At 41.2% G+C, this 26551-nt stretch overlaps 1 protein-coding gene across 1 annotated transcript in view; it reads right to left on the bottom strand.

Annotated features, from left to right (window-relative positions):
• Positions 1–26047, bottom strand: part of BEND7 (BEN domain containing 7) — a 46251-nt gene extending 20204 nt beyond the window's left edge. The window contains exons 1-5 of the mRNA XM_082280790.1: positions 25742–26047; positions 21859–21942; positions 12536–12835; positions 7158–7280; positions 4443–4708 (exon numbers count right to left, since the gene is read on the bottom strand). Coding sequence (XP_082136916.1) covers positions 4443–4708; positions 7158–7280; positions 12536–12835; positions 21859–21942; positions 25742–25802 — 834 coding nt within the window. The 5' untranslated portion in view covers positions 25803–26047. The remainder of the gene's footprint in view (positions 1–4442; positions 4709–7157; positions 7281–12535; positions 12836–21858; positions 21943–25741) is intronic.
• Positions 26048–26551: the final 504 nt, after the last annotated feature.

The raw sequence follows: 26551 nt of genomic DNA, 5'->3' as shown, positions 1-26551 counted from the left end.
GCAGGGACACTGGCCCATTCCATGTGGCTTCCCAAGAGGGCTTCCAGTGAAGATATGGCCCATATGAGTAGAAGTAGACCATGAGTCCGAGGTTGCTCCTGGAGCCAGCACTTGCTGCATATCCATTTGTCCCTCATTCCCAAAATGCATGTTTAGAAGAGGATGATGTTAGACACAGCTTATTTCAGCACAAAAATCCTCAACAGTGAATCACAGGGATTTAAGTGACTGCCAGAAAGTGAAATGGAGGGGAAGAAGACAAAAGAAAATCATGCTGTATTTCACAAGAGTCTTCTCTCAAGTACACTGAGGGCCAAAGCAGACAAAGGCCTTTGAGGAAGTCCCCTCACCAAGAGTCTTTTTGCTGCCCCTGTCTGTACATATCAGAAATTACATGAACAGTATTTGCAGAAATTTCTTCTGTGAGTATCACATAATGCATATGGTAAGACTTCTTCATGGAACAATTATATATCTGGAATGAAGACATGTTGTGAATAAACTAAAATTTTAAAAATATTGTTAAAAGTCGGCAAGGAGGTAAAAGAATCAGTGGTCATGATGTAAGGAAATAAGCCAACATTAAAGCCTTGCTTCTAAGAACCTGCCCTTTTTTCCCCTACATGAAATATATCCACCAATGATGGTGCATTTTCAAAGATGTTTACAAAGCAAGAGCAAATGCCATCTCCCATCATATCACCTGTGAACATCTTGAGTCTAGACAAGAAAGGGCTGCCAGTCTCGGAACAATTTGGCTGTGTAATTCTTTTCCCATGAATTTCTAAAAATCAGTATCAAGAGTGTTGCTGCAAGTAGAGTATTTCCAAAGCTTGTATTGTCATAGGATATGGATGTGTACTGTGTGATACTTAAGAATAAAATGCTTTGGGAAGCTGGGATGAAGAATCTTAAAATATGCAAATAACAACAACAACAACAAAAATAATCTAAGAAGCGTGTAGTTTCTCAGCTTGTTCTAGATGAAAAATTGTTTTTTACCTCAAGAACTTTCAAAATGCTGGATCCAACAAAACAGTCAGCTACTGACATTTGTCAGAATTCGGATGTAGGTGGGTTTTTAATATGTTACTTCTAAACTTCTGGTGACAGGCAAGATTTTCAAGAGTAAATAAATGCAGGCCAAGTTCACAACTTGGGAAAAATTCTGCTTCATGTAAATTAAAAGCCAGAATGCAGCTGACATGGTTATGAAGGATACCTGCCCTATTCTGTTACTTAGGTTTTGTGACAGGCATCTAAGATGACCTCAACGATACAGACACCCAGGCCAGAGAAATTATAGAACCATATGAATGTTTAGGCTGGAAAAAGCCTTCAACATCATTGAGTCCAGCCATTAACCCATCACTGCCAAACCCACCACTAAACCATGTCCCCAAGTGCCACATCTACATATCTTTTAAATACCTCCAGGGATGGTGACTGACACTGCTTCCCTGGGCAGCCTGTCCCAGTGCTTGACAACCCTTTTGGGGAAAAGATTTTTCCTAATATCCAAAATAAACCTTCCCTGGTGCAACTTGAGGTCATTTCCTCTTGTCATATCACTTATTAGTTGGGAGAAAAGACCGACCCCCGGCTGGCTACACCCTCCTGTCAGGGAGTTGAAGAGAGTGATAAGGTTCCCCACGAGCCTCCTTTTCTCCAGGATAAACACCCCAGCTCCATTGCCCTTCTCTGGACATGCTCCAGCACCTCAATGTCTCTTGTAGTGAGGAGCCCAAAACTGACCCCAGGATTTGAGGAGAGGCCTCACCAGTGCAGAGTACAGGTGAGGCCTCTCCAGTCACTGCCCTGATTCTGCTGGCCACACTATTGCTGGTACCCTCACCAAAAGCCAGTTATTCCTGTGGTACCTTTTCTGACACCTCCTACTTAAAAACCAAAATTCCAGAAGGATCATGAGGCCCTGCTTTCACCTTCTGTATTTGTACTGAAAAAATCAAGATCAAGTGAGTATTTTCTCTCCTGCTCTGTGGGTGGTTTCCCTCTTCCCTGGTCTTACCATAGGACACTTGCATTACACTTCGACAGGTGCACCAACCACCCTACAATACAGCTGCAGAATACATTTCAAACCTTACCATTGCTCTGGTGTGGGAGAGTCAGTATTATTTTTGTTTTGACTATTTTATTCTTAAGATAGGGATCAATGTGTTTACCAGTGAAACAATTTGAAGGCAAAATTATGATTTATTCTTGCTTTCCTTTAGTAGTTAGCTATTCTTTAATCAAAGACAATCAGTAACCATTTGAACTTTATGATCACTTTGAATGTGATTTCTCAAAGAAAAAGCACTTCTTAATAGACAATGATCATGGCAAAAGGAACTGGTGGGTAAACTATTTGTGAACAACAAAATAGGAAAGACCTGAATGCTAAAGGTTTTTGCTGTGCTAAAATTAACAGGCAGTGAATTAGATTTAATCCTAGATATTTTAGTAGGTTGTAGTATGTGGATTAAAAATGATTAGGTTATAAATGAAATATTACAACTGTAAAACAAACACAAGTTCCACTAAGAGTTGTAATCAGATCATTACATTTAAAAAGCAGATTCTCTGATCCATGGACCAGATTCAGGGTTTGTCTCACAAAGACATTTTCCATCTCCGTAAGTAGCAGTATTTCATCTCAGCAGGTCTGAATTAATTGCACTGGTTTTGGCAGACCCAGTTTTATACCCATTAAACTTAGAATTTTCTTAAAGTTCAAGAAATGTTGGCAAAATAGCAGTGGCATCAGGGGTGATGTATGACACAGCACACACTACAGACAACCTGTAGAATATTCTCCATGGAACACTCATTTATGGTGCTTTGTAAAATGTCTTTCAGGTTTTTTCAGGCACACAGACATGGTGGTTGTGAGCACACCAGAGACGCTTATAAAAAAGTAGAAAAGATAATACTGCCATTTGTTCTCAAAGAAGTGACTTTCTTAAGCCTTAAGCCTTCTCAAAATGTTTAAGGTCACATTTTATTTTCGCATTAAATAGATCTGTTTTCAGAACTCAAATGTTTTCTTTCCAAAGACAAAACAAAATAAATTTGTTTGTCTTGGGGTTCTGGCTCTGTAAATTTAGTCAAACAACTGTTGTGGCAAGCAGGGGCTCAAGCACGGAAGGACAAATGAAGACCTGATTTATGAGCCACATGTTTTCTCTTCTTTTTTTCCTTAGGTCAAACTGGCAACTACAAAGAATCGTGTCCAGCGATGGAACACATTCACAAAGCCAAATTAAATTCCATTGCAAGCACAAAACTGTTTTCAAAACCGTGTTCCAAGCTGACAAGAGTGCCACAAGCAAAGAAAAATTATAAGCACAAATTGCGTTCTGGAGATAAATTACCAGTCCTCCCCAAACCTTTACCTCAAACATTATTAAGCTCAGCACTACAAAAGGAAACCCTCTGAAAAAAAGCATCATGCTAGTTACTCTGTATCACTACACTGACTCTGTGGCATGAGACTGCACCCTAATTAGTGGTGTGGCTTGCATCTCTGTAACTGAATTATCCTGACTGCTCTTTTTTATTATTAGTTCTCTCTTCCAGAAGGGTAGAATATTATCTGCTGCATTGTTTTCATTTATGCTTATTGATACTGAATTTAATTATGTTTTTCTAGCTCATAGTACTTAGGAAATTGGAAAGAGCCTGCTCAAAATTAAAAATATATTAGAGGAATTAATGAACAGTTTACTTGTCGGTGAGCTGGTTCGGATGACATCAATTTGGCCATTAAATAAAGCCAATCATCCACCAGGTACACGAAATTTCTATCAGTGTGTACACGAGTCAAGAAAACATGCTTAATGCAATTTTCTATAGGAAAAGTGCCATTTTTAGAGTGGCAGATCTTGGCCTCTTTAGTCACACTGACATCATTGACAGTGCTGAGGCCCTACTCCAGCACCCACAGAAATCAAGACCAAGTGACCCAATTCAGCAAAGACTGAATATGAATTTTCTAGAGGTGAGGAGTCCCCCAAAGCCAGTGGGACCAGACAGGCAGGAAAGCACATAAATACTCCTTGGCAGGATAAAGACATGTGTGGGCTACATGGGCTCATCAGCAATGATGGGGCTGTTCATGGCTCCTCACCTCAACTGTGGCTCTTGCCACTGGGAGACACAAAGAACAAGTTTCCACTAAAAGGTCAAAAAACAGGAGCCTTGAACTCAAGGGGAAACTTCATGCTTGTGAAAGTTGGAAAAACACCAAAACCCCCCAAAATCTGTAACAAGCACTTCACACATCTAACCCTAACATCTCCATCCACTCCTACACAGGATCTGTTTGTTTATTCTAACAAAAATTGGGAAGATGCATCAATGTGACTTGAGTACTGATTCCCCTGAATGAGTCAGTATTTCAAAATCTTGCAATCCTGCATATTAAAATTTTAACTTACATCGGATGAAGCTGATTCAAGGATAATTCCAAACCCTGAAACAGGGGTTTCTGGTTTCAGGGGGGGTTCAATTGCTTGCAGACTCAATCGTTCAGAGTTTGCTGACAGTCTCTTCTCGTTCTCTGCAGAGCTGGGTTTCTTATTCATGGTAACTGCTTCAACAGCTTTGAGGGGCAGTTTTCTCTTTTTATTTCTCTTTCTTGATATTGTTGACTTCTGTGCACAAATCAGAGGAACAGGAGGCTGCTGTCTGTTTTGAGTCCCAACTGAATGAAAGAAATTAATGCATTAATTTTATAGACAAAAGTCCATGAATAACCACACAGATGCACCAATAAATTACTGACACACTGAACTTATATTCTAGATAAGTGATGTGATTTTCAGGGCTGCTGCTGCCTGGGAAACAAATAAGTTTTATCACCTTTGCATAATTTTCCTATCGCTACAATGGGGATAATGACAGTGAGCTCTGCTGTGAGGCTTTTCAAGTCACACTGATGAACAGTATTTTAGGAAAATTAGGAATACATGGTTCTTTTTCCTAGTGACCACTGGATGGTTGGTGACATGAAGCACTTAAGTGATGATTAATTCGTCTGCCCTCTGAATGACTGAGAATCTCACTGTCATTGAGGATCTCTTCCTGATAAAGTAAGATAATACAAGCGCTAATGCAATGACAGTTATCTTTATGACTGTGGTCTCCAAGTTAATTAGCTAAGCAAGAACATTTCAAGTACCATTATGTCAAGAATGAGTGAAAACACTATTCAATAGTTTAATTTCTAGGGGAAAAAAGTAACCCAAAGTTGCATCAGATTGTTTTGCTCATACACAAAAACTGACATGTATTACCTTTGAAATGTGAGAAACCGTACTTTATATTTATCAGTATTTTGCATTTTCCAATATCCACAATCATTGGTATAAATTAAGGCACTAATCCTGAACTTGCATCAGTATGAGCAAGCCCTCCAGAAGAATGCTATCAAGATACAATTATATGTGTGGATAAATCACTAAGATCAAGGTCAAAACAAACAAACAAAAAGCCAGAAGTGCTATACATGCAGATCAAACTCATTCAAGACATGAGTGAGCTACAAAAAGTCCTCACCTACAAAGCTTGAGGAAGAAAATAAACCTTAGAATATTGTTTATTAAAAGATTTCTGGAATATTTCATTTCTGGCAAGGATTTACAAGACTGTGATGTGTAATTTGTAATTACAACAGTAGGGTGTTTTAATACTAAAATAAGTTATTACACTTTCACTTACAAGTTTGCATTTTAGTTTTTTTCTTTTAGCAACAAAAATGCCAAACGATTTTTTTTCTCTGCAAGACCATAATTTCAGAAGATATGAAGTATTCCAAGTGAATCAAGAGATTCACAAATTAACAAGGTACTTACTCTGTAGATACATAATAAATAAGAAATGTTCCTGCTACTGAGGAGTCAGCTCTTTTGGCATACACCCTGGTTTTTTAGCTCTCACTCACAAGCCATTTTTCAATCACCTGTGTAACTTCAATGAAATTGGTGTGACTGCATAAAGAATCCCATGTACCAGTAAAGATTGTAAAAAAAAGTTTTTGTTCTTCTTTGTAAATTGATGGCTTCTAGAAAAGCATTTTTATGTGTGTCAACTGATACTACAAAACCTGTCTGATCCTTCCCATCACTCACTCAAACATTAAACGCCATGGAGAAGAGGAGTTTAGTCAGCCCTTTACTTCACACATATTTCAGTTAATTACTCAACACTCTCTTTTCTTACAGAAGTCTTATCTAGCCTCTCCAAGAGAGAAACCTCCATGGCTCCAGTCCCCATCACTCATACTGGATGGGCAAGTCAACTGACAAAATCTCCAATATCTCTATCTCCTTATTAGCATTAACACTAATTTTTAGGTAGCACAGAGGCTGCAGCTTCACATCAGCCTATGATGACTTAACTCTACCTGCCACATTCTCATTATGTTGCTGGCTCAGCTGGTCCGCTGGCTCTGCACTGTTCTCTTTCAGCTCCCAACCTAGCACAAAACTAGACTGTTCCCCAGTGAACAGATTATTGCTGGTATACACACTGAAAGCTGGTACTTCCCAGCCAGAAGAAGGGTGGAGGCCACAACATGCAGTGGCTAGCTCAGCTGAGACTACCACAGAGCTGAAAGAGGTTTGAACGAAAAGCTATTAGGTAACTTTCAGTCACCTTCAAATTTTATTTTTCTTACCCCCAAGATTAGTGAACTGGTAAGAAGAACACGGGTAAAGTAGCACTTGGCACCCGTGAATCAATGCACTGTGAAAACAAACTGCACATGGTTATGGCATATTGACCTGCCCACTCAGCTCTCATTATGTATCTGATCACATTAATTTTCTTTCAATATAACCTTAAAAGGCTACAAGACAAAATCCCATGTTACAGGTAAGGATCTGAGAAGTAAAAGTTGCATTTCCAAGAAACCAGTGAAAATTTGACTTTGAATGTCAGGAGAACAGGAAACAATCCAAGTTTTTCTGAGTGCCCACACAGACTTTGATTTCCTAGACCATTCCCTAACAGGAAGATCACAGAATCAAAGAACAGTTTGGGTTCGGAAGGGACCTCCAAAGGCCATCTTGTCCAACACCCCTGCAGTAAGCTGGGCCATCTTCAACTCAATGCTTGTCATAACCATGCATGTATGGGACTGGTCACAGTACCTGCTTGAATCTGCATCAATTTTCGCATGGTCTTGAGCTCTTGAAGAATCGCCTGCAGGGTTGACTGGCAATTACATGTACAGCAGTTTGGTCCAACTGATGAATTCGCCATTGGGATTTCTCCTGAAAAAGAGAGGAATGAAAAGGGGGCTTGAACCCACACAAAATCACCCAAACAACAATTAGCAGGTGTCTGAAACTATGATCAATATATCAGATTGCAAAATTAGATCAAAAGCATGAAAGCAAATAATTTTCAACATGATTCCTTTTAAGAGGAAGGGACCACTAGTTTTTATTCAATTACTAATACATGCAATTGTATTGAGTTGGGATGCAATGTTACATGGGCTGGAGAAGACTGTTCAGAGTGTGAATATAATGCACTCCTCACAGCAGGGCTCTCTACTGTCAGGCTGGTTCATCTTGAATAACAAAAGCACCAAACCTCATTACAAACATACTCATTTTATCACACACACAAAAAAGCCCATCTCCTGGAACAGTCTTACAAAGAATGAAGACAGTCTGTGCAATAAAGGTTTGTACTGTACATAAAATGAGGGTCTAGGAATTTTTAAACTCCGTGAATGTTGCATGTGATTCTTTACCATGTGAAGAATTGAGAATGAAAATAAAATACCCTAGTTGGAGGAAAAAAAATAGACCAGGCCAGAAAAGAACCACCAGCAAGGAAAGCTTTCAAATCTGCTCTTCTGCATGCTAGGGTGGGATTGTTTTCTGTGATGTTTTCCATCACTGTGACCTACAAGACAGGCTTTCCATGGTTTCCCTTTGAAAATTAATATAGTAGTTCAAGAGATTCCTTTCCTCTAGTAATTCTTACTAGTGCTTAACTGAACTTACATCGTTCTAGCTTTAGCCCTCAGCAGTGCTTTTATTACCGCCTTACTTTCCAAAAGTTTTGCATTTTTTGTGCTAAATTAGAATTTAATTGTTCTAGAATCAAATTTTGTTCCTAATTGTTCTGAATCAGACTGTAAGAGCTGAGGGATTTCAAACTTTGCCTGGACAGCTGCATCCTGCACTTTAGTTTAAGACAGCTGTATCCCTAGTTCTAATGCTGCAAATAAAAATTTCAAAATTCAACCAAATACCTAACAGCACCCGGTTGAAACTGAGGCTAGATGGGGATGCACCTCCTGTCCTTTCCAAACGTGCTTACAGTCATTTAAATGGATGGCTATTTTACTGCTCATCGAAGAATGCAAGAGGAGGGATGATCATTTTATCAAGATAGGTACAAATGCACCCAGCAAAAATCACCTCACTTTGTGTTACATGTGGACTTCAGACAGTGTATTTCCCTTTTTCTTCCATAGCCCGACACTTACCAGGTGGCCTTTAATCATTACCTAGCTAAAGTGAACACAAGCAATTCATTTAATCTCCATTTATAAATCTTCCCATTTTTCATTATTAATTCTGCATTCCTCTGATGCCGAACCAGGTTATTACTATCTTTTTAGGTTTGGTTGTGTTTTTTCATCAGAGATCCCTGATGTCAGACCCACACAGGTCCCTTGACTTTAATCCTCATTTGAAATAGCTGAAAATCTGGCCACCACTAAATCACTCCCACTCTTTCCTAATTCTTCCAGTGTGTCCCTCCATCCTCAAATCTCCCTTCCCAGGCATTTGTTCTCTACCTCCTTCCATATCATTCCTTCAGACCTGAAGCAAAATCTATGAGACTTGAGCAAACTGATGGTCACACTCCAAAAGTGAGTTACTTGTAAAGCTAAACTAATCAATCATTTAAAGATTGCTGACACCTTCTGGGTGTCACTCTCCTCTTTTCCTCAGATATTTAGATTCTCCATACTACTGTAATTACAAATTTTGTTATTTTAAAGTATCTTCCATGGATAAAATCTGTTTAAACTGTATTAAGATAAATGGAGTAGTTTAAAAATCCCTGCAAATCTAGCAAATGCAAATGCAATAGCACCACTGGCTTCATCTCTCCAAGGTTTCAGCTGCAAATAAAACAACTTTTTAGAACTAAAAAGTTATCTGGAAAACAGGCTGAGAATCTCAAACTGAAACAAAAAGGTTTCTGACTCAGTGGGACTCTGCCTAGTTTGATCTCCTCCTTCCTTTGTATCCAGTCTATTCACTGGAAGTTCCTTGGGGCATGGATGGGATTTTACCTTTTCAATGGTCCATGAAGTGTTTAGCCCATTGTTACAGGTACAGAAAAAAAGAATGCTATCTTTAGCTTTGCAGCAGATTAATAATAATCCCTCAATTTGGCTCCACCAATACCCTTTACCTACCTGTTATAAGAAGACTTTTAAGTAGATGAATTTCCAGAAATTAGAAGAGTTTTAATAACAGATGACAAAGTAAGACCATCCTTCCTTCAGTGCTTTCTCAGTTGTTTTAGACTAAAAGATCCTTGGGATAAAGCCTGTCCTTTCTCTTGATCAGAATTCAATATTCTAGTGGGCTTCTGGAAATGATATCTGAAAGACTATGGGGGAAACAGGGTTGGTGGCTTTTGTCCCCTTCTTAACAAAGACTCTACATCATGGTGAATTGCATGTGAAAACTTGAACAAACTGTATCAGTAAATACCTGTACATTTTCCTGTTGCAATATAACATGTTCCTAATGAAAACACACAGGCACACAGACTCCTGATGGAAAACAAAAGGGTCTATTTTCCCACTGAGGCATAGGGGATTTACATTATAATCCCCATTAGCACTGATAGAAATTACCCATGTAAATCTACCATAGGCACTAGGAATGGAAGAACAGACCACCAATATTTCAAATCAAAGCAGGGTTCTACTGACTCCATATATATTCATGAGGGTTTTTTATTTTCTTTCTATCCTCCCTCCTCTGATCAGTTATTGTGTTGTAAGAAACATCTAGTAGAGTGTTCTCAGTCATTGTTCCAAGCACTATCTTTATCATTTTTAGAGGACAAAAGCAACCCTTTTCAACTTGTTATAAATCAATTTTTAATTTTAAAAGGAGATCAGACTTTTTATTTTTATGAAGAAGTCTTTAAAGAGCCATCTCCCTCTCTTTTGGAAGCTAGCCAGCAGGCAAATTTGATACCTGCCTGTATGACTGAGAGAAGGAGATGATGAGTACAGGAGTTGCTTCCCCCATGTGAGCAGTAAATAGCCCAGGACAATGTTTCTTGCAGCTGGGTCTGCTGAGAGGAAATTCACTCGCTGTAGCGTTGGTACCAGTATATATTGGAAAAGCATGCAAGAACTACCCAGTGAAAATGATCTTGATACAACCCAAAAGCAATTCAGCTGCTGCATCACTGCTGGATTTGGTACAGAACACAAGAAATGAAACTCAAGTGTGAGTTTGTTGTCTGTAATAGGACAGACATGGTGCTCCCTGTTAGTCTGGTTAGGAAGAAATCACTTTGCTTTTAAAGTATGTTCCCACTCTTCCCTCTGCTGCAGCAATATCTAGGCTCGCCCTGTTCCTCCTTTACTCACTTTGAATTCTGTCAATAACTTTCTCATAAATGCTTTCTATACCAGCAACTGTCAAACACCTACTTCAGCCTCTCCTTGAACCACCTTTACCCTGTGAGTAGATAAGTACACCAGTGAGATGGACTTGATGTGTCTATTACATTCAAATTTGAGCAATGCAGATGGTCTACAACATCTATCTTCATTTTTTACAAAGTATCTATCCACACTGGACAGAAAGAGTTTCTGGACTCAGATCACCTACTACAGATGCCTGAACATCTCCCTAGTGATGACCTAAGCCTGACAGCCCCAGGTAATAACCTCACGCCTGGCTTGAAGAGTTTTGCTCTGGTAACTTAAATACCATGGCAAGTACCAAGGAGTAGTATCTCCCTTGAAGTATTGTTCAGCATTTCTACACCCAGCTTTTAAGAACTTTGTCCATCCTCTGAACAACATCTAAAAAATACTGAGTTTGATGCTCAGGCTCCCAATGCAAGGGATGGGGGGAATCCGGCTGTTAAAATGCCTGGAAGAGCTGTGTGCTGGGTGAGAGGAGTTTCAGGGCTTACTCACCACCCAGAAATGCATCAAAAGTTTTTCTTCCCTAGAGACCAGGCTTTGGAGCCCAAGCAGCATCTGGGATCACAAAACCCCACTAGAGGCAGACACCTCAAATCAAACTGCTACCAGATCATCTTTTCAAAAGGTGGCCAGAGGAGAGGGCCCACACCCTCCTTTATGTAATAACCCAAAAGATTGCATTCCTTTCAGCAGCAGGACAGCTGCAAAGGGAGGTGCCTCCTGGGGTGCTCCCCCAAGAGCTGGGAACCTGGGCATTCCTCCTGCCCAGCCCAGGAGGTTGCTCAACCTGACCCTTCCATGTCCCACAGACCACTCCAAACCTGTAAGAGATCATAAGTGAACTGAATACCTCCACCACATACAAAAAAATCAAAGCTGACATTTTCTTGCATATAGGGCCAAATCCTGTCAACACATTTTAGCTCACATGCTGAATCAGGCCCCTGAGGGGATAGAGGTGCTGCTCCACCTACTTTCTGGATTTGGGAACAAAACACTTAATCTATGCAGGCTTGGGCACTTCTCTGCATGCACAGAACTGTCCCTGCCAGTGCCCAGGGCCTCTAAGGACAAAGAAGGAGATGTGTGATGAATTTTGGGTCCTTCCATATTTAGGAGATTGTTATGGTGGAGTTTTGACAGCAGAGTTTTTTAATCTGGCAGGCAAAACTTCCATTCTCTGGGACTTAATAAGAGAAAGGCATTTTAAAGGCACACTGCCATCTACTTCAGGGCAGAATTCTCTGCCAGTACTGGACTGGCCACACTCTAGTACATGCTGTTCATAGGTGGACTCCATCATCTATTTTCTCCAATAGTCTCATTGGAATAAAAGCCTAAAGCTGTGATGGAATTTTGTACCTGCAGTTCAGTGGCCTGTTATAAGGCTGATGCCATCTCCTTATGAAAGGTAGTAGAATCCTGCTCCACAAGTGGTGTCACAACAGTGCTACATTACTCACAGCAAAGAGGAATGGTAGAGGTTGACATTTAATTAGCCATTAATTTAATAACAATGACAAAAGCTGTTTTAGTAAGAACTGTATAGAAATTAAACGTGTAAAGGCATTGAGTAATTCTATCCTATCACCAGGAAACCATTTTAAAAGCTAAGACAGATGGTAGCAGAACACACCGTGCCCACTTTCACACCTTTTTGAAGTGATAACTATGTGCTCATTTTGTAGACTCTTAACTATAACTGCTTCCAGTGCAGTGGTAAAATATATAATCACAACAAAGGTAGATATTTAGTAGAGAACAAGGAGAGGGGAAAAAAAAGGTACTCTTCTCAGTATCTAACACAGGTCATACCATTGGATGCCACAGTTCGAGCCTGATTTTGGAATGTTTTGGATCGAGTTCCGTATTGCCCTGAAAAATGGCTGGCTTGGGGTGATAACTCATTCCATGCACCGCTCTGTGACGGATGAAGGCTCGCCTGGGACTCCGCAGGGGGATTCAGGCGCTGGGCCCAGGCTAAATCTAAATCTTGGGGCTCCTCCTTCAGTTTTTCTCCTTCTTTGCCAACTCGTTGATAGATTCTTCCAGTGCTGTCATTCAGTAATCTTCTCATCCCTGTAATTTGTTTTTTAATTTCCCGGCTTTCATCTCCTAATGAAAACAGAGCCACAGTTACCACTATAAATTAGCAAAAACAGTAATGGGCAGCGATTAGTGATTTTAGATGCCAATAAGAGTTGGAGAACATAAATAAATAAATAACAACAAGAAAGAAAAGGGATGGTTGAGTGGTTGTTGGGATGTACCAGGCTATGCTTTCACACAGCCATAGCTGACAGCTCTCATGCCTGAAAGACCTGCTGAACTTGGCTTTCTTAATGCTGTTTCTAAGGCTTTGATGAGTAAGATTATTTTTTGCCAGAAGGAAATAATAATAGCTACAGCAGTTTCAAATAAACTGTCCTTTTAACAGACCGATCCTATTCAAGCATTGACATCAGTGGATATTCTCCCTGAGTAAAGCCCAAAGGATCAGACCCTTTATATATCAGTTTGCTGTATGCTGAAGGATAGATCCTACAAAAAAAATAAAGCACAGAAAGCACCACACCACACACATGCAGAACAGCACTGCATCTATTGATTTTAATGAACAGAATCAGTTCCTTAGTCCACAGAATTTAGTAATACTGGATTATACAGGAATAAATTAAACAGTAGCTAATATGTGTGTAACTGCAGATAGCTGAATTGCTGGATGTCTTAAAAATGTAGATTCTAAAAAGAAAATGAAAACATATACGAGAAAAATGTGACTGTTCCAAATAAATTCAGGGCATTTAAATAATAAAAGTTACATACTTAACACTCCTGGCACTATTTAAGTATTAATTTTACACATGAAACTGCTGATTGCACAATGAATAGATGTGTTTTGGGCAGATAGTAGCTATTTTGCTTGTTAAAGCATACATTACATTTCACGAGCAATAAGGAAGTGTTCATTCCCCTTTCTAAAGTATGAAGCTTCTGGTTTTCTTACTGGTAATAGAAAAATCAAACATCCTAAGCAAATGGCATAAGTAAGATCTAGAAACTGATGATCAACCTTCCTTTATAGAATACTTAATACAATAATGCCTGGTGTCCTCTATTCAATTTATATTTGTGCTTCCCAAAATAAACCTATTTTTGGCAAAGCAATTGTACAAAGGAAACTTCAGAAGAAAAAAAACCTACTCTCCAAAAATCCAAGATGCAAGGTGTGCCATCTCTGGTTCAACAAGGTACTTGAAAGTGTGCTAAATGCCAGGCATGTGAATAATTTTATCAACTCAACAGCACTATTCAGTTGTCTAAACTTAGGTGCACGTTTAGGTAGCAGCTAAAACAGACAGCTAAAAGAGCAGCAAACTCCTCCCCAGCACAGGCCAAGCTCAGCATGGCTGGGACATGCTGCATGCCTGGTGTACCCAGGGACACTAAATACCCAAAAGTGGGAGGTTTTATTCCAGGAGGAGAATAAGCACAAGGGGAGAGGAGCTGAACAATGCACTCCAGCCTCTGCTGGATCCCAGCATCTCCTGCGTGACCTGGTGCACCGGTTCTCTGGGCTGGTGCCAGCTGGCTCCAGCCCACCCCGATCCAGCGAGGAGAATGGGCGGCTTGCAAGAAAGCTCTGAGTCCAAACTTAGAAAAATATTTGCCAACCCCAAACAGCAACACACCAGCACCATTTTCACTCCAGCTAAAGCGGGAAGAAAAACCCTCTGCAAGGAAGTTCTGCACTGTATTTATTTATTTAGTTGGTTTGCCTGCAGATTTATGTGTGCGGGTGTGATTTAATTAACAGTAACAGCACCAATTCCTTTAAAATGACACTTTTTGGCCCCAGCCCAACCGGGGGTTGACTGTTTGCAGTTCCCGACCTCGAAAGGTTGCAGAGTACCACTGGACTCCAATTACTGAGATACTCACACTCGTACACTGCACGCTGCCTTTCTCCTGTACATGGCTGTACCTGCCCATATCCCAGCTCCAAATGCTCCCACCACACCACAGCCTGGAGCAATCCCTTCCTGTCGTGCCATTTAACATTACCCTGGGAGTTTTATGTTGGCAATTCGGATTTGTACTCAATGGCAAAATGTATGTGAGTATCAAAACAGCTTCCCACCCACCTCCTCCTGCCGGGTGCAGGGACTGTGCTATGTGTCTGGTCGGGTGACATGTTGTTAGAAAGATTAAATTTCCATTACCCAATTACATAAAATATTGATGTTAATTGAGCTTATTCAGCCTTGATTCTGTTCCCTTGTTCCTTTATATAGAAGTCTTCCTATACAGTGACATGAGCATACTTAACTCCAGATAGAAAAAAACTCTACATTTATGTTACAATAAACCCTGCACTTGCATCCAACATAAGCCTGTCTTTGTGTTTAGGTAGATCCTTACTTAAACAGGGAGATTCACCCTTTGTAAACTTGTTTGTTGGGGTTTGGGATTTTTTTCAGGGCTTTTCTGTTTGGTTTTTGGTGGGGTTTTTTTTGTTTGTTTTGTTTGTTTGGGTTTTTTCTTTTGTTTTATTTTTAAAATATGTCTTCCCTTTTACAAGGAAGGGCATTAAAAACCTACAGGCTATAAGCCTGACTTAGTCTTCAGTGCAAGTTTACATCGCTCCTCTCTCAATCATGCCTTTTTCCAGCTTTTAGTTTATAAGTGACCACCAACAGCAGCATCTTCCCCACAGGAGTGGAGTGCAGCTGATGTTACACCATCTGAATCTGCAGATGGGTACAACACCAGTAACAGATTTAACTTCTTGCTCCCTGGTTATCTGATTTGGCTATTAGCTCTAGAGCCCATGGACAGCATTTTCTTATCAGTTATTCCACTGCTGATAATTTTCACAGATAATAACCATGTAATTTAAAAATGAAAAAAAAGAAGATGAGGCACAGAGAAAACACAACAACTCAAATTAGTATGTCCTGTGGAAGAGACAGCCTTCTTTTAAATGCTAAATAGAACAATGAAACACTGAAAAAAAAGTAGTTTATTGCAAAGAAATCTCCATTACCTATCTGTGCAAAGCTTTCCGAGATAGATGCTGAGGCCTGAGAAGAGTGGTGCATACTTCAGCCTCTCTGTACACATACCAGAGGTCCTCACCATTTCCAAGGAGACGGGGATGCCTCCAAAGGCCTGCCTACAGGATTTGCCATTGGGATACCCCATGTAAACTCCTGGGTTTTATCTGAAATCAATGAAGTTACTTGCAAAACACTAAGACATAAAATGCTACTCAAAACAGAACCCTGGCAAGTTACAGCCCTATTTAGGAACTTGTATGTAAAGATGTCAGTTGTCATAACAAAAACATATTAACAATTTTTAATAACTACTGTTATAGTTGTTTCTGCAATGGCCCCTGACAAACAACATCTTTTTTCTCCCGCATGACCTGTAATCTTATAAATCTTAAAAAATAAGAAAAAAAGCAAAACAAAGACCTTTAATAAATACTACACAATCATAAAAAGTAATTTCCTCAAAATTCATTTCAATCTATTTCCTTACTGAAAGTGTACAGGACATAAAAACTTCCTGCTTTGAAAGCTGCAAGAATGTTTAAAATTACAAAGGCACAAATGTAAACCAGAACTGTTTCAGGGTGCAGTAGCATCCGTGTGCTAAGTGTGCAGCTGTCTGAAGCAACAGGCCTGTAAATTACTCCAGTTAACAACATATTGATGATAATTCAGTTATTATACTCTTCGCTCCTACCTGCCTGTCCATCTTTTCACTATTAGGTTTATTAAACTTAATATATCACATTGCCTACCAACAAGTTGTTATACGTTTCCCAAATAGTTTATCTAATATTATCATAGCAGTGCATAGAATTATAAAATTATATGCAACCATATTCATATGTTCAAGTATTAATTTTATCCCAGTATTAGAGAAGTGGTAACCATGTCTGTATTAATGTGTGTGTTTTAAAGTGTATAAATGGGCGAACAGAATTAAGGTTGGGCAATCATCTGTGTTTGATTTTTTCTTCCTTCAACTCACGTAAACAAATAACCATCATGTTCTCTTGGTCCAGTATTTTACAATTACTTTCTTTGTTTCTAACATTTATGTTTCTCACATGTTTTGGGAAATATTCACGAGTTGACTTTTAAAATACAGTTTTTCTATTAATTAGAGTTTAATTTTATGTTTTTTGGGCTGATGAAATGCCTATGGAACTTTTTCCTTTCTTGACCATACAAATAGGGCTTTTTCCTTGATCAGGCTGCTTACTGACGGTACCTTCATCTCAGATTTCCACTTTTGTGTCTACCTAGGCTGAAACTGGTGGATGAGTTCAGGAGCTGTTGGGAGGGTAGGAATGGCAGTGACAGACAGCCAGACAAGCACATGTGAGCTGACAACATGAGCCTGGTTTGTACGGAAACAAGGCTTCAGAGGTGAGAAAAAGTGGAAGTCGATGCATATGGTGTGAAAGCTCAACAAAAAATAATAAACAATTGCAAAGGGTTATATAATTAAGCATTTTAAATTGCAATTTATTAGATGCCACTTGAATGCTGCTCTCCCTGGAAGGGGGCCAGCAAAACTTGCCTGCTGTGTTTGAAGACTCCGTAAGGGCTGATTCAGAACAGCTCAAGGAATCGGGAAGCACGTGCACACAGGGCACATGTCTCCACTGCTCAGCCAAGCTGAACTCACCCAGACACCTTTTAGAATGCTACAAGGTGTTCAGGTATTTCCTTCAGAGACAGTTATCCTAGAAGGGGTATCAGCATCCCTTCTTAGCAAGAACTATACCCACATCAAATAATAATTTTCAAAAACCAAGGTATTTTTTGTCACCTTGTACCACAAGTCATCCTGAAAGAGAAAGTTGCAGAGGTTAGCATGGGGAAAATAGAGGATCCATGTGCATGATTCCTTATCAGAGCAAAGGTCTCCTAAATCACGTGGAATCTTATTGTGACTGCTCTGTGCATAACTGGAATCAGACATCCATGTAACTAAACTGATGGGGTAAGCACACATTTCCCAAAAAAGCGATCCCAGGTCTTTGCCAGCATATAAGATCCTACACTGAAGAAAGAACACAGACAACATCACCCTTTGCAAACTAAAAACCTAAACCCCAAGTCAGCGGGGAGGACAGTGGTCATGAATGGTGTCAGAGGATCACACAAGCAACACGAGTTACGAGCTGGAAATTTTGACTCTGCTAAACTAACATGTAGGAACATTGAAGCTGTCTTAGTTGAGGCATCTTAGCAGTGCTCTAAAACACCACTTAAAAGCACTTTCCTATGCTCATGTCACCACACAAAGCACTAGGATTAGAGATGCAGGAAAACTGGATCACCCTCAAATCAGACCTCTTACTCCCAAAGCAAGTACAGAAACACACGGTTTGATAACCCTGCCTACCATGAGACAAATAAAGTTATTAAGCCCCACAAACACTAATGTAAGCAAAGAAATTTGCAGAATCAAACCCAGGATTAGACCCTGACACCATTCAGGATTTGGGGGTTATTTCCCTGGAAACTGGGTCAGACCAGGTGGCCCAGCCATCACTCCCACCACAAAGTAAGTCTTTGGAGGAGCCTGGTGAAACAGTTTCAAAACAGGAGCAGCTACATAAGCACAAGTTACACACTTTCATGCCACGCTGTGCCAGCTAATCACTTGGGAAAGGACAAGTGAGCAACTGTTCAATAAAAGTATATACTAATGGATCATATAATTAAAAAGTAATAATAGTTATGTAACAATTTCCCCCACTTGAAAATATCCCAGGCCAAGATCATGCTTCAGCCCCAAAGGGAAATGCTTTAAAAAGTTAGACCATTAGAGAACACAGATACATAAAATAAACTTTTATGCAGTCTTAATTACAGAAGCCACTACTGCAACAACCAGACTTGGGATATAATCCTATTAACAGTAACACAAGTCTGTGAAGTTACTTGTTAAGTCAACTTTTTCTCTGTGAATAAATTGCAAAGGATATTATTTCTGGGACAGAATAAATTCTTGAAATTAGTGAGTAACTTATGCATTGCTCCCCTGCTCCAAGAACACATTATTTATTTTTACCATGACACAGCGAAGTTATTAATCTGCTGCCTTCCATTTCAACAATGCGAAATGCTGTAAAATGCACAGACACCTGCATTACAGTACATTTCAGTTCCACTTTATATCAGTCATAAACATCTCTGTTTTGGACATCTCTTCAAAACAAATGCTCCAAGCACACTGTGCATAGCATTCAATTTTATGAAACTATAAAAGTTCTTCACTGTTAATTACACAGACAAATGTCTCATCACACATTTGATTACCAGGATAATATAATTAGTTTTCTACATTAACCTTTCAAATATAGAGCCTGAATTTCAAGTTGAAAGCATTGTAAAAACACTCAGTCTGGAGGTATACTATATTTCCACTTTTTTGTGATGGTAATAAAATATTAAGACTGAAAAAAAACCAATATGGTGTATGCAAAAGAATTATTTTTAATAGACAGTCTAAGTTTATTCATCACTGTCCACAACACATGGGTGTTCATAGTCCACTCATGGGCTTGTAATACCAACTCTGGGCTAGCAGCCCTGTGACTTAACTGGAAAAACTGAAGTCAGGTTTGTTTTAAATCTCACCCATGTTTTAGGTTTAAGCATTTCACGCTGAGCTGCCTCCTCCACAGGCTGAGCAGTCTCTCTTCGTACCAGATAACTAAGCCCTTTCCTTCAAAACAAAAGACATGCCAGTCCTCATCCACAAAATATAGTAGCCATGTTCCACATTCCCCTGTAATTTTGTAAAGACTGTGGTTAGCATGTCCTTCATCTAGAAAGATGTGACCTCTTGTTTATCATCTTATCAGAACAAAGGACTGGGGGAGAGGACAAGCCCCCACATCTCCCACTCCCAACACCGCACCATATGAGAAAACTTCCCAGGCTCTGTTCAGAAAGCACCATCGCAACCATCAGAGGTCATGTCCAGTACCATGTTCTTTTAATTGCACTGAAGCTTCCTCCAGTTTCAGCCTACATTTACACAAAGCTGTATTTTGCCCATCTGTGCTGGTGTAAAAAAGACCATCTAGGTTCAACAGGTCTTTCTTGACATTTCATCCTTAATTTATCTGTATGTTAAACAAACAGGATTCTTCTGATTTACTCATTTACTCTAGCAGCTCCCCTCTTCTCAACAGCAGTTTTGAGTTAACCATGCTCAGCTGTGCAACCAAGGCATTTGCACCTCCCATTCCCAATAAAGCTTCACTCATTTATAGACTGCCACTAACATTTCACCTCCTCTAAAGGTGATTGTTTCAATGCTGTATCATAGCATCCATTCCATACTAAAGGCTGCATCACACTGAGGTTTCAACTGCTGATCCCAGGGATCGCTTAAACCAGAGAAAAAACTTGACTCTAAACCAAAAAGTTGGAATAAACATCCTTCTGAGATAAATTTTGGCATAAAGCAGTGAAATCAAGTGAAGCAGCGATTATACCCTGACTATACCTGATAAGGAAGATCCTTGATGGGATTCACATTCTTAAAGGTTAAATTCTGACTGACTCTTGAAATAGGTGAACTTGAGGGACTTAAATGCCAGAGCACCTTCAGTCACAATGAAAAGCTGGATGCACTAAAAAAGAAAAACCCAAACAAATCTAGGGACAACACAACCAAGCCAAAATCAAGATCAGATGGTCTGACTCACAGCACAAATGTCAAAGCACAGACTTCTGCACATTCTTAGAGCACCTTGCCTGATGCCTAATTCTTGCCGAAGCTTTATCACGACTTAGGCTTGGAAGAGAAAGCATTTCAAGTAAACCTCTGGTGGAGCTCACTCCATCAGGTTTATCAGACTTCACCAAAAGTGCTTACAGAACATGAAATCCAAACACAAAGCACAGCAGCTGTCTTTGCTTCTCCCTAGAAATGGGTGTAGGGAGGAAATACTTGCTCAATATCCTAATGGTGAGAAGCTGAGAAGGGAATTTAACACAGTTCCCACCCCCGTTTTAAGGCATCCTCCTGTTCTCTCCCATTTGCTGCTGACCTCTAGGAGAGCATGTGGCACTATGAATTTAGGAGACAAAGCCATTTTGCATGCAGATTGACTTCAGGTGCTGATTCCCACATTCCAATGCTTCTTGCTGGCTCCAGGAGGCAACACACACAGACTACAGAAACCTTCAATCACCCCACAAAAACGTTTAGGCTCCTGATGCTGAAAAGGAGAGGCAGACATCCCCAAATTTCTTGCTGCAAAGGCACCTGCTTTCTCCAAAGCCCGAACAAAGTGTCCACAATCTTTATACAGCTCAAAAAACTGGCCCCTACTTCTTTGAATTTAGCCTGCTAAATCTATGCCAAGACTTGCTTTATCCAGGTGAGGTCCTGGATGAACTGGAAGGGGCTGGAAGCAGGAAAGGAAGAAGCACTGCATCTGAGGAGTTATACAGGACAAAAAGCACTCAAGAAAGGTAAAGGTTCACTGATAGCCAGTCACTGATATGCTCTAATACATATCAGGCTGCAGACTCTATATTACTTCTCTATTTTCTTTACACATTTTTAACTGTTGATTTAATTTAATTTTGCCATGGCAGGATTAGCAGGGAAGCTCCAGAGGTGAAAGGACATTACATTAAGACAGCACATTAATCCTCTATCCCACCCAAGGCAGAAGCAAAACCAAACAAATAGCAGCTTCCTGGAAATTGAATTTCTGTTATCCAGATGTCAAAGATGTAATACCCCAATTACACAAACTATTGCCAGTGAAGCATGCCAGGGAATATGCAATGTAAATGGGGTGAGCACAGAGCTGCAAAACTGCAGAGTCAGCATCTGGCTCTCTGAGTGAGTGATAATTAGCACTGTGTGTAGACACTAATAAACATTTATGCTTGAAATTACAACTTTTAGCAGTGTTAATAAAGGATATATTGGCAATTCGTAGAATAAAAGGGTCTTGAAAAGAACGTCATATTAAACAATGGCAGGCTCTTTCTTGTGCTTGCACAGAGGTTTTTTTCCTCCCTAATTGCAAATGGCCACGCAATGCTGCTCAGAAATTAATCAACACAAGCACATACCTAAAAAAACTGGTTGTGTTTCTTTGGTCTCCCCATTAACATCATTGCTGTAGTCAGAGATCTTATATATCTCATGATGATAATCTGGAATGAAAAACGATAAAAAAAATTAGAACTCAAGTGATCTGGAAAAAATGAACACTGAACACATCGCTACAGTTTTACTACACAATTTATCAATATATCTGCAGTTTATTTCATGTACATCAAATTAACCACAGAAAATGTGCTCGGTATCAGCACCTCCTAAAAAACCTTTGCTCACACTGGAGAGACTCAGCTCAAATATTTCACAGATTTTAGGGAATAGCTACGCCTGCCCTAAATTACTGTGTTCATTTTCACAGCAAATTATCCCACCAGATGCCAATTATCTGGCTTCTTGCTTTACAGATGGAAAACAGATTTATAATGAAAACTTTACCTTCCCAGAGACCAAGCAAAACTTTTAAACTTCACCTCAGTAAGGAAGTACATCAGGGCTGTATTGCTCAGCTATCCTGACTCACACTGATGTCACTGGCCTCCCAATTCCAAAGAAAGGAGGATCAGGGACACCTTAGGATATTCACCTATAGAAACTAACAGTTATCACTAACAGTGATAACCTGAGGAATAACCACTGGCATCTCATATACAGAGATGTTACAGGATATTAAAAAAAAAAAAAAAATCACCACTGAATTTCTATTTCAAATATAAGAATACTTTGCTGTGAAGGTCTCTGTTGTAACCGCAGGCAGGTGTTCAGTAAAACCAGAGCTTTGTTTACATGTGTACACAGAGGGAATAGTAAGTCCAAGGAAAAAAAAAGGTGTCTAAAGGCAGCTCTCCTGGATGCTATTTCTGACTCTGCTACTGGCACACACTCTGTCCTTCGGCAAATTGCTCAAGACTGAACAATATATTCAGTGTCTTGAAAGAGCCACCTCCCCACCTCACTCTTTCAATGCCCTCCCAGTTCCCAACGCTCTCAGCTACTCCCTCTGTAAACTGGTTTTATGTTTACTGGCCTCACAAAAAATGAGGCACAGATTAACTCATGGAAGGGCACTTTGGGGGATTCACTTAAAAGGTGGAACAGAAGTGGACAGTGGCATAAGCAGCTCCATCTCCCACAAGCAGCACACCTGCACCTCTGACCAAGCAGCTACAGGATTGGAAAGGTCTCCTGGAAGTCACTTTTTTGTTATGTGCTGTTTATTTGAACAGCACAACTGTCTCGAGGGCACAAGAGGAGGAACAACCCAATAAGTAAACTAAAATCGAGCCTAACACAGCAATGCAATAGAATGAGAAGGACCTGGAAAGAAAATGAGGGGAAAACAAACATGCCACAGAACTGGAGAGGTCAGCGATGAGGTGCTACATGAAGGGCTCTTCAGCTGAGCACACCCAGTGAGTGAAATGGGTAAAGATGAAGTTTGAGATATGATATCAAGGAAGTAGAAGCTTCTTTCATGAGACTAAACCAGCGGGATTTATGCTGCCTTCCATGATCACTAGCTGTCCTGTTGAGCAAAGGGAGTGATGAAGAGGCTTGGTGGGTACCTGATGGCCAGTCAGGATCAACCTGCCACAGTCTGCACCTTCATCGTCCCAGGGACATTCCAAGATCTGTGGGAGCAAGTACGTGGAAACTAGGCCTTAAATAACTTAGGGACTCATGGTCCTTAGATATACAAATTACACATGGTTTCTTCTCTAGCACTTCCCTATACATCCAGCTGGTCACAACATTCTTCTGGTCTGCATCTGCTGCCTTAAAGTCGCCACATTGCACCCCAGAGGTGGCTGCGTTTTAGCACAGGAATGGATTTCCTCTTGATTTGGTCATTATTGATCATTATGATAAGGTGCTCTGAAGTTATTTTTGGGACAGAATAAGCATTGTATGGGCACACATCAATAGCAGATGGTGTTACCAACGAATTCACACAGCATAGCCTTTTCTCTCTGGTGTCTTTCTTCTGCCTTGGATGTCACAGTCCAGGCACTGGAAAAACCGTATCAATTTCACAACAGTAAACACTAAACTGTGACATTACAGAATGACTCCTGCAAGAGGCAAAGGCCAATTACAAGAGACAACTATTTATACATAATTATCTTTCTAATCAACTGTGATAGAAAAGAGTATGAGAGTGCAGACTCACATACAAAACATGATTTTTATCTCCTCCATTCTCAAAGTACAAAGACAATTTTCTCTATAGGATATGCTTTTAGTGTAGCTTTCTATTTGACTTTCTACATCCAAAAAGAGACCCCTGATAAAATATTATTAATAAAGTACCATCATAACTGAATTTACCTAGTAAAATAAGGTTAAATAGATCATCTCACACACTGAGGCATATCTAAACCTGTAAGAAGTGGCAACCGAGATTGGCAAAATAGTCACCTATTCTGGCATACTCTTTTTACAGGTCCATTAGGACAGAAATAAACAAAGCAAAATTTCAGTTTTGCTCTTCCACGTTTCACTTTCACCACCTCCATGCTCCAGCCCAGTTCTGCACTAACTCAGCCTCCAAGTCAGGAGCATGTTCAGTACCAAAAACCTACAAACCAAACCTGTTCTCTGTAAAAATTACACCCTTGATAGGTTTGCTAATGGATACAGACCTCCAATACATTTCAGACACATCTGACAGGTCACTGCCCTTCTAGTTTTTAACAGGGAGCATGTTTGATGCCCCAGACCTCTCCACCACGATACAGCAGTCATTATTTACTATTCCCACCGAGTGAGTTTATTTCCATCTTTGAATTTCTCCTCATCGAACGTAATTTTGCAGAGCAGTCCTCAGACAGCAAGTCTTGACACTCGTGTGTGTGTCCCCCTTTTCACCACTTCGACATTACACCCAAGCAGTCACCTGCCTTGAACTTAGCATGCAGGACACACACAGCGTTTCATGGAGATATTCCCGTCCAATACTTGGAAACACAAAAGGAGAAACGATCTCAAGTCAAATCTATCAAGGCAAATATATGTCATCAGCCGGAGAAGGGGTAAATCCCCAAGCAAAATAAATCCCTAGGGATGGGAAGTCCACCTGTTAAAATGCCTACCAGCGGCTGTATCTTTTTTTCCCTTTAATTAAAGAAAACAACAACAAGACTGAAACACGGAGCAGTGCTTCATCCCCGACATGAATCCAAATATTTCTCCCCTCACGATCCCTTTTAAAATATCCTCTTTTCCAAAAGCAAACACACACTGAGCGAACAAGTTACACGCCAGCGGCTCTCCCCTGCCCATGTACAATTAATTACCTGCGTGGATTTTTAATAAAGCAACCTCGATTCAGCTTTTCTTTGAAATACACGGATGTACACAGCCGAGGGGAGGAAAAAAACCACCCCAAATACAATAAATCCACAAGAGTTGAATACTAAGGAGGTCCGTCGCTGCTCAAGTGTCATTATTTTTTGCTCGCTTCCCAATTTTACCTTTTCTCTCCCTCCCCCCCCGCCTCCCCCAAGCAGGATTTACCACGAAACACGATCCAACTTTATTTTGTGCAAGGTCTGGCTAGAAAAAAATAACACGTCCACCTGAGGTGGCGAGGGAGAGGCTTGGGGTGGTGGTTTTGCAACAACACGTAACACACATGCAAAAAATAATTAAAAAAAAAAAAAAAGAGGAAACGGGAAGGGGGTGAAAGAAATTTAAAAAAAAAAAAAAAAAAGAAGAAGAAAAAAAGGCGTGCAATGGTTTCGGGGAGTTCAGGCAGAGGATTGCGGAGTTCAATAACAGAGCCGGGAGGGAGCGGCGGCCCGGGGGCGCCGGCGTTTCATAACGCCCCGCTCCCCCCGGGGCAAAAGTCGGGGCTGCCCCCGGCCAGCGAACAAAGCCCGGTCGCCCCCGCCTTACCTTCGTTGACCAGTTTAAAGCTTTGGGATTTCCTGCTCCTCTTCCTCTGGGCGAACTCCATGGTGCGGGCAGGAAGGAGCGGGGCGGACACAGGACCAAGCTCCGTCCCTCCGATCAGCAACACACGCGGGGGTTGGGAGAGACGGCGGCTCCGGCGGCGAATAAAGGGATCCGGGACAAGTTGGCTCCGGTCTCCCCCCCGCTCCCGCCCCGAACTTTGAGGGAAAGCGGGGTGCGGCGGGGGGAGCCCCGCGGGGGCGATGCCGCCGCCTTCCCCCCCGCCGGCTGCGCGGCCGCGGCCCGGCGGCGAAGGGCGGCCCGCAATGGCTTCGCCGCCGGCGCCGGGACCCCGGTGCCACCTGCTGGGGGAAGGAAGGCGGCGGTTCCGCCGGCCGGGAGCCGCCGCCACCCCCGGGCCGGCCCGCCGCCACTCGGCCCCGCCGCGGGCTGAGGGCGAGGGGTTGAGGGGCAGCGCCATTTTGTGTCCCCCTCCCGCCGCCCGCCTCACACACGGGCACCGGCGCTGCCCCCTCAGCCTCGCGGTGCTGCCCGTGGCTCCCCTCAGGGGCTGAGCGGGGGGAACTCCTCGTGTTTAGCGGGACCAAGGCAGGTCCGGCAAGGGAGGGGGTTGAAGTTGGCGTGCGGAAGTGGGTAAACATCAGGAACTGATGGCAACACCTGTTTGTTGCCCTGTTTTACAAGGGATTATCGCAGCGATGTGTCCGCTGGTGTCATGGACCGAGGCCTGGAGGAGAGCGCCGAGCCGCCAGCTGGGCTGAGGGATGTTGAGCTCTGCCAAACCTGGATTGC

Source organism: Coloeus monedula (genome assembly GCF_965178545.1).
Source record: "Coloeus monedula genome assembly, chromosome: 4".
Lineage (NCBI taxonomy): Eukaryota > Metazoa > Chordata > Aves > Passeriformes > Corvidae > Coloeus > Coloeus monedula.
This window is presented reverse-complemented; position numbering and strand designations above follow the sequence as displayed.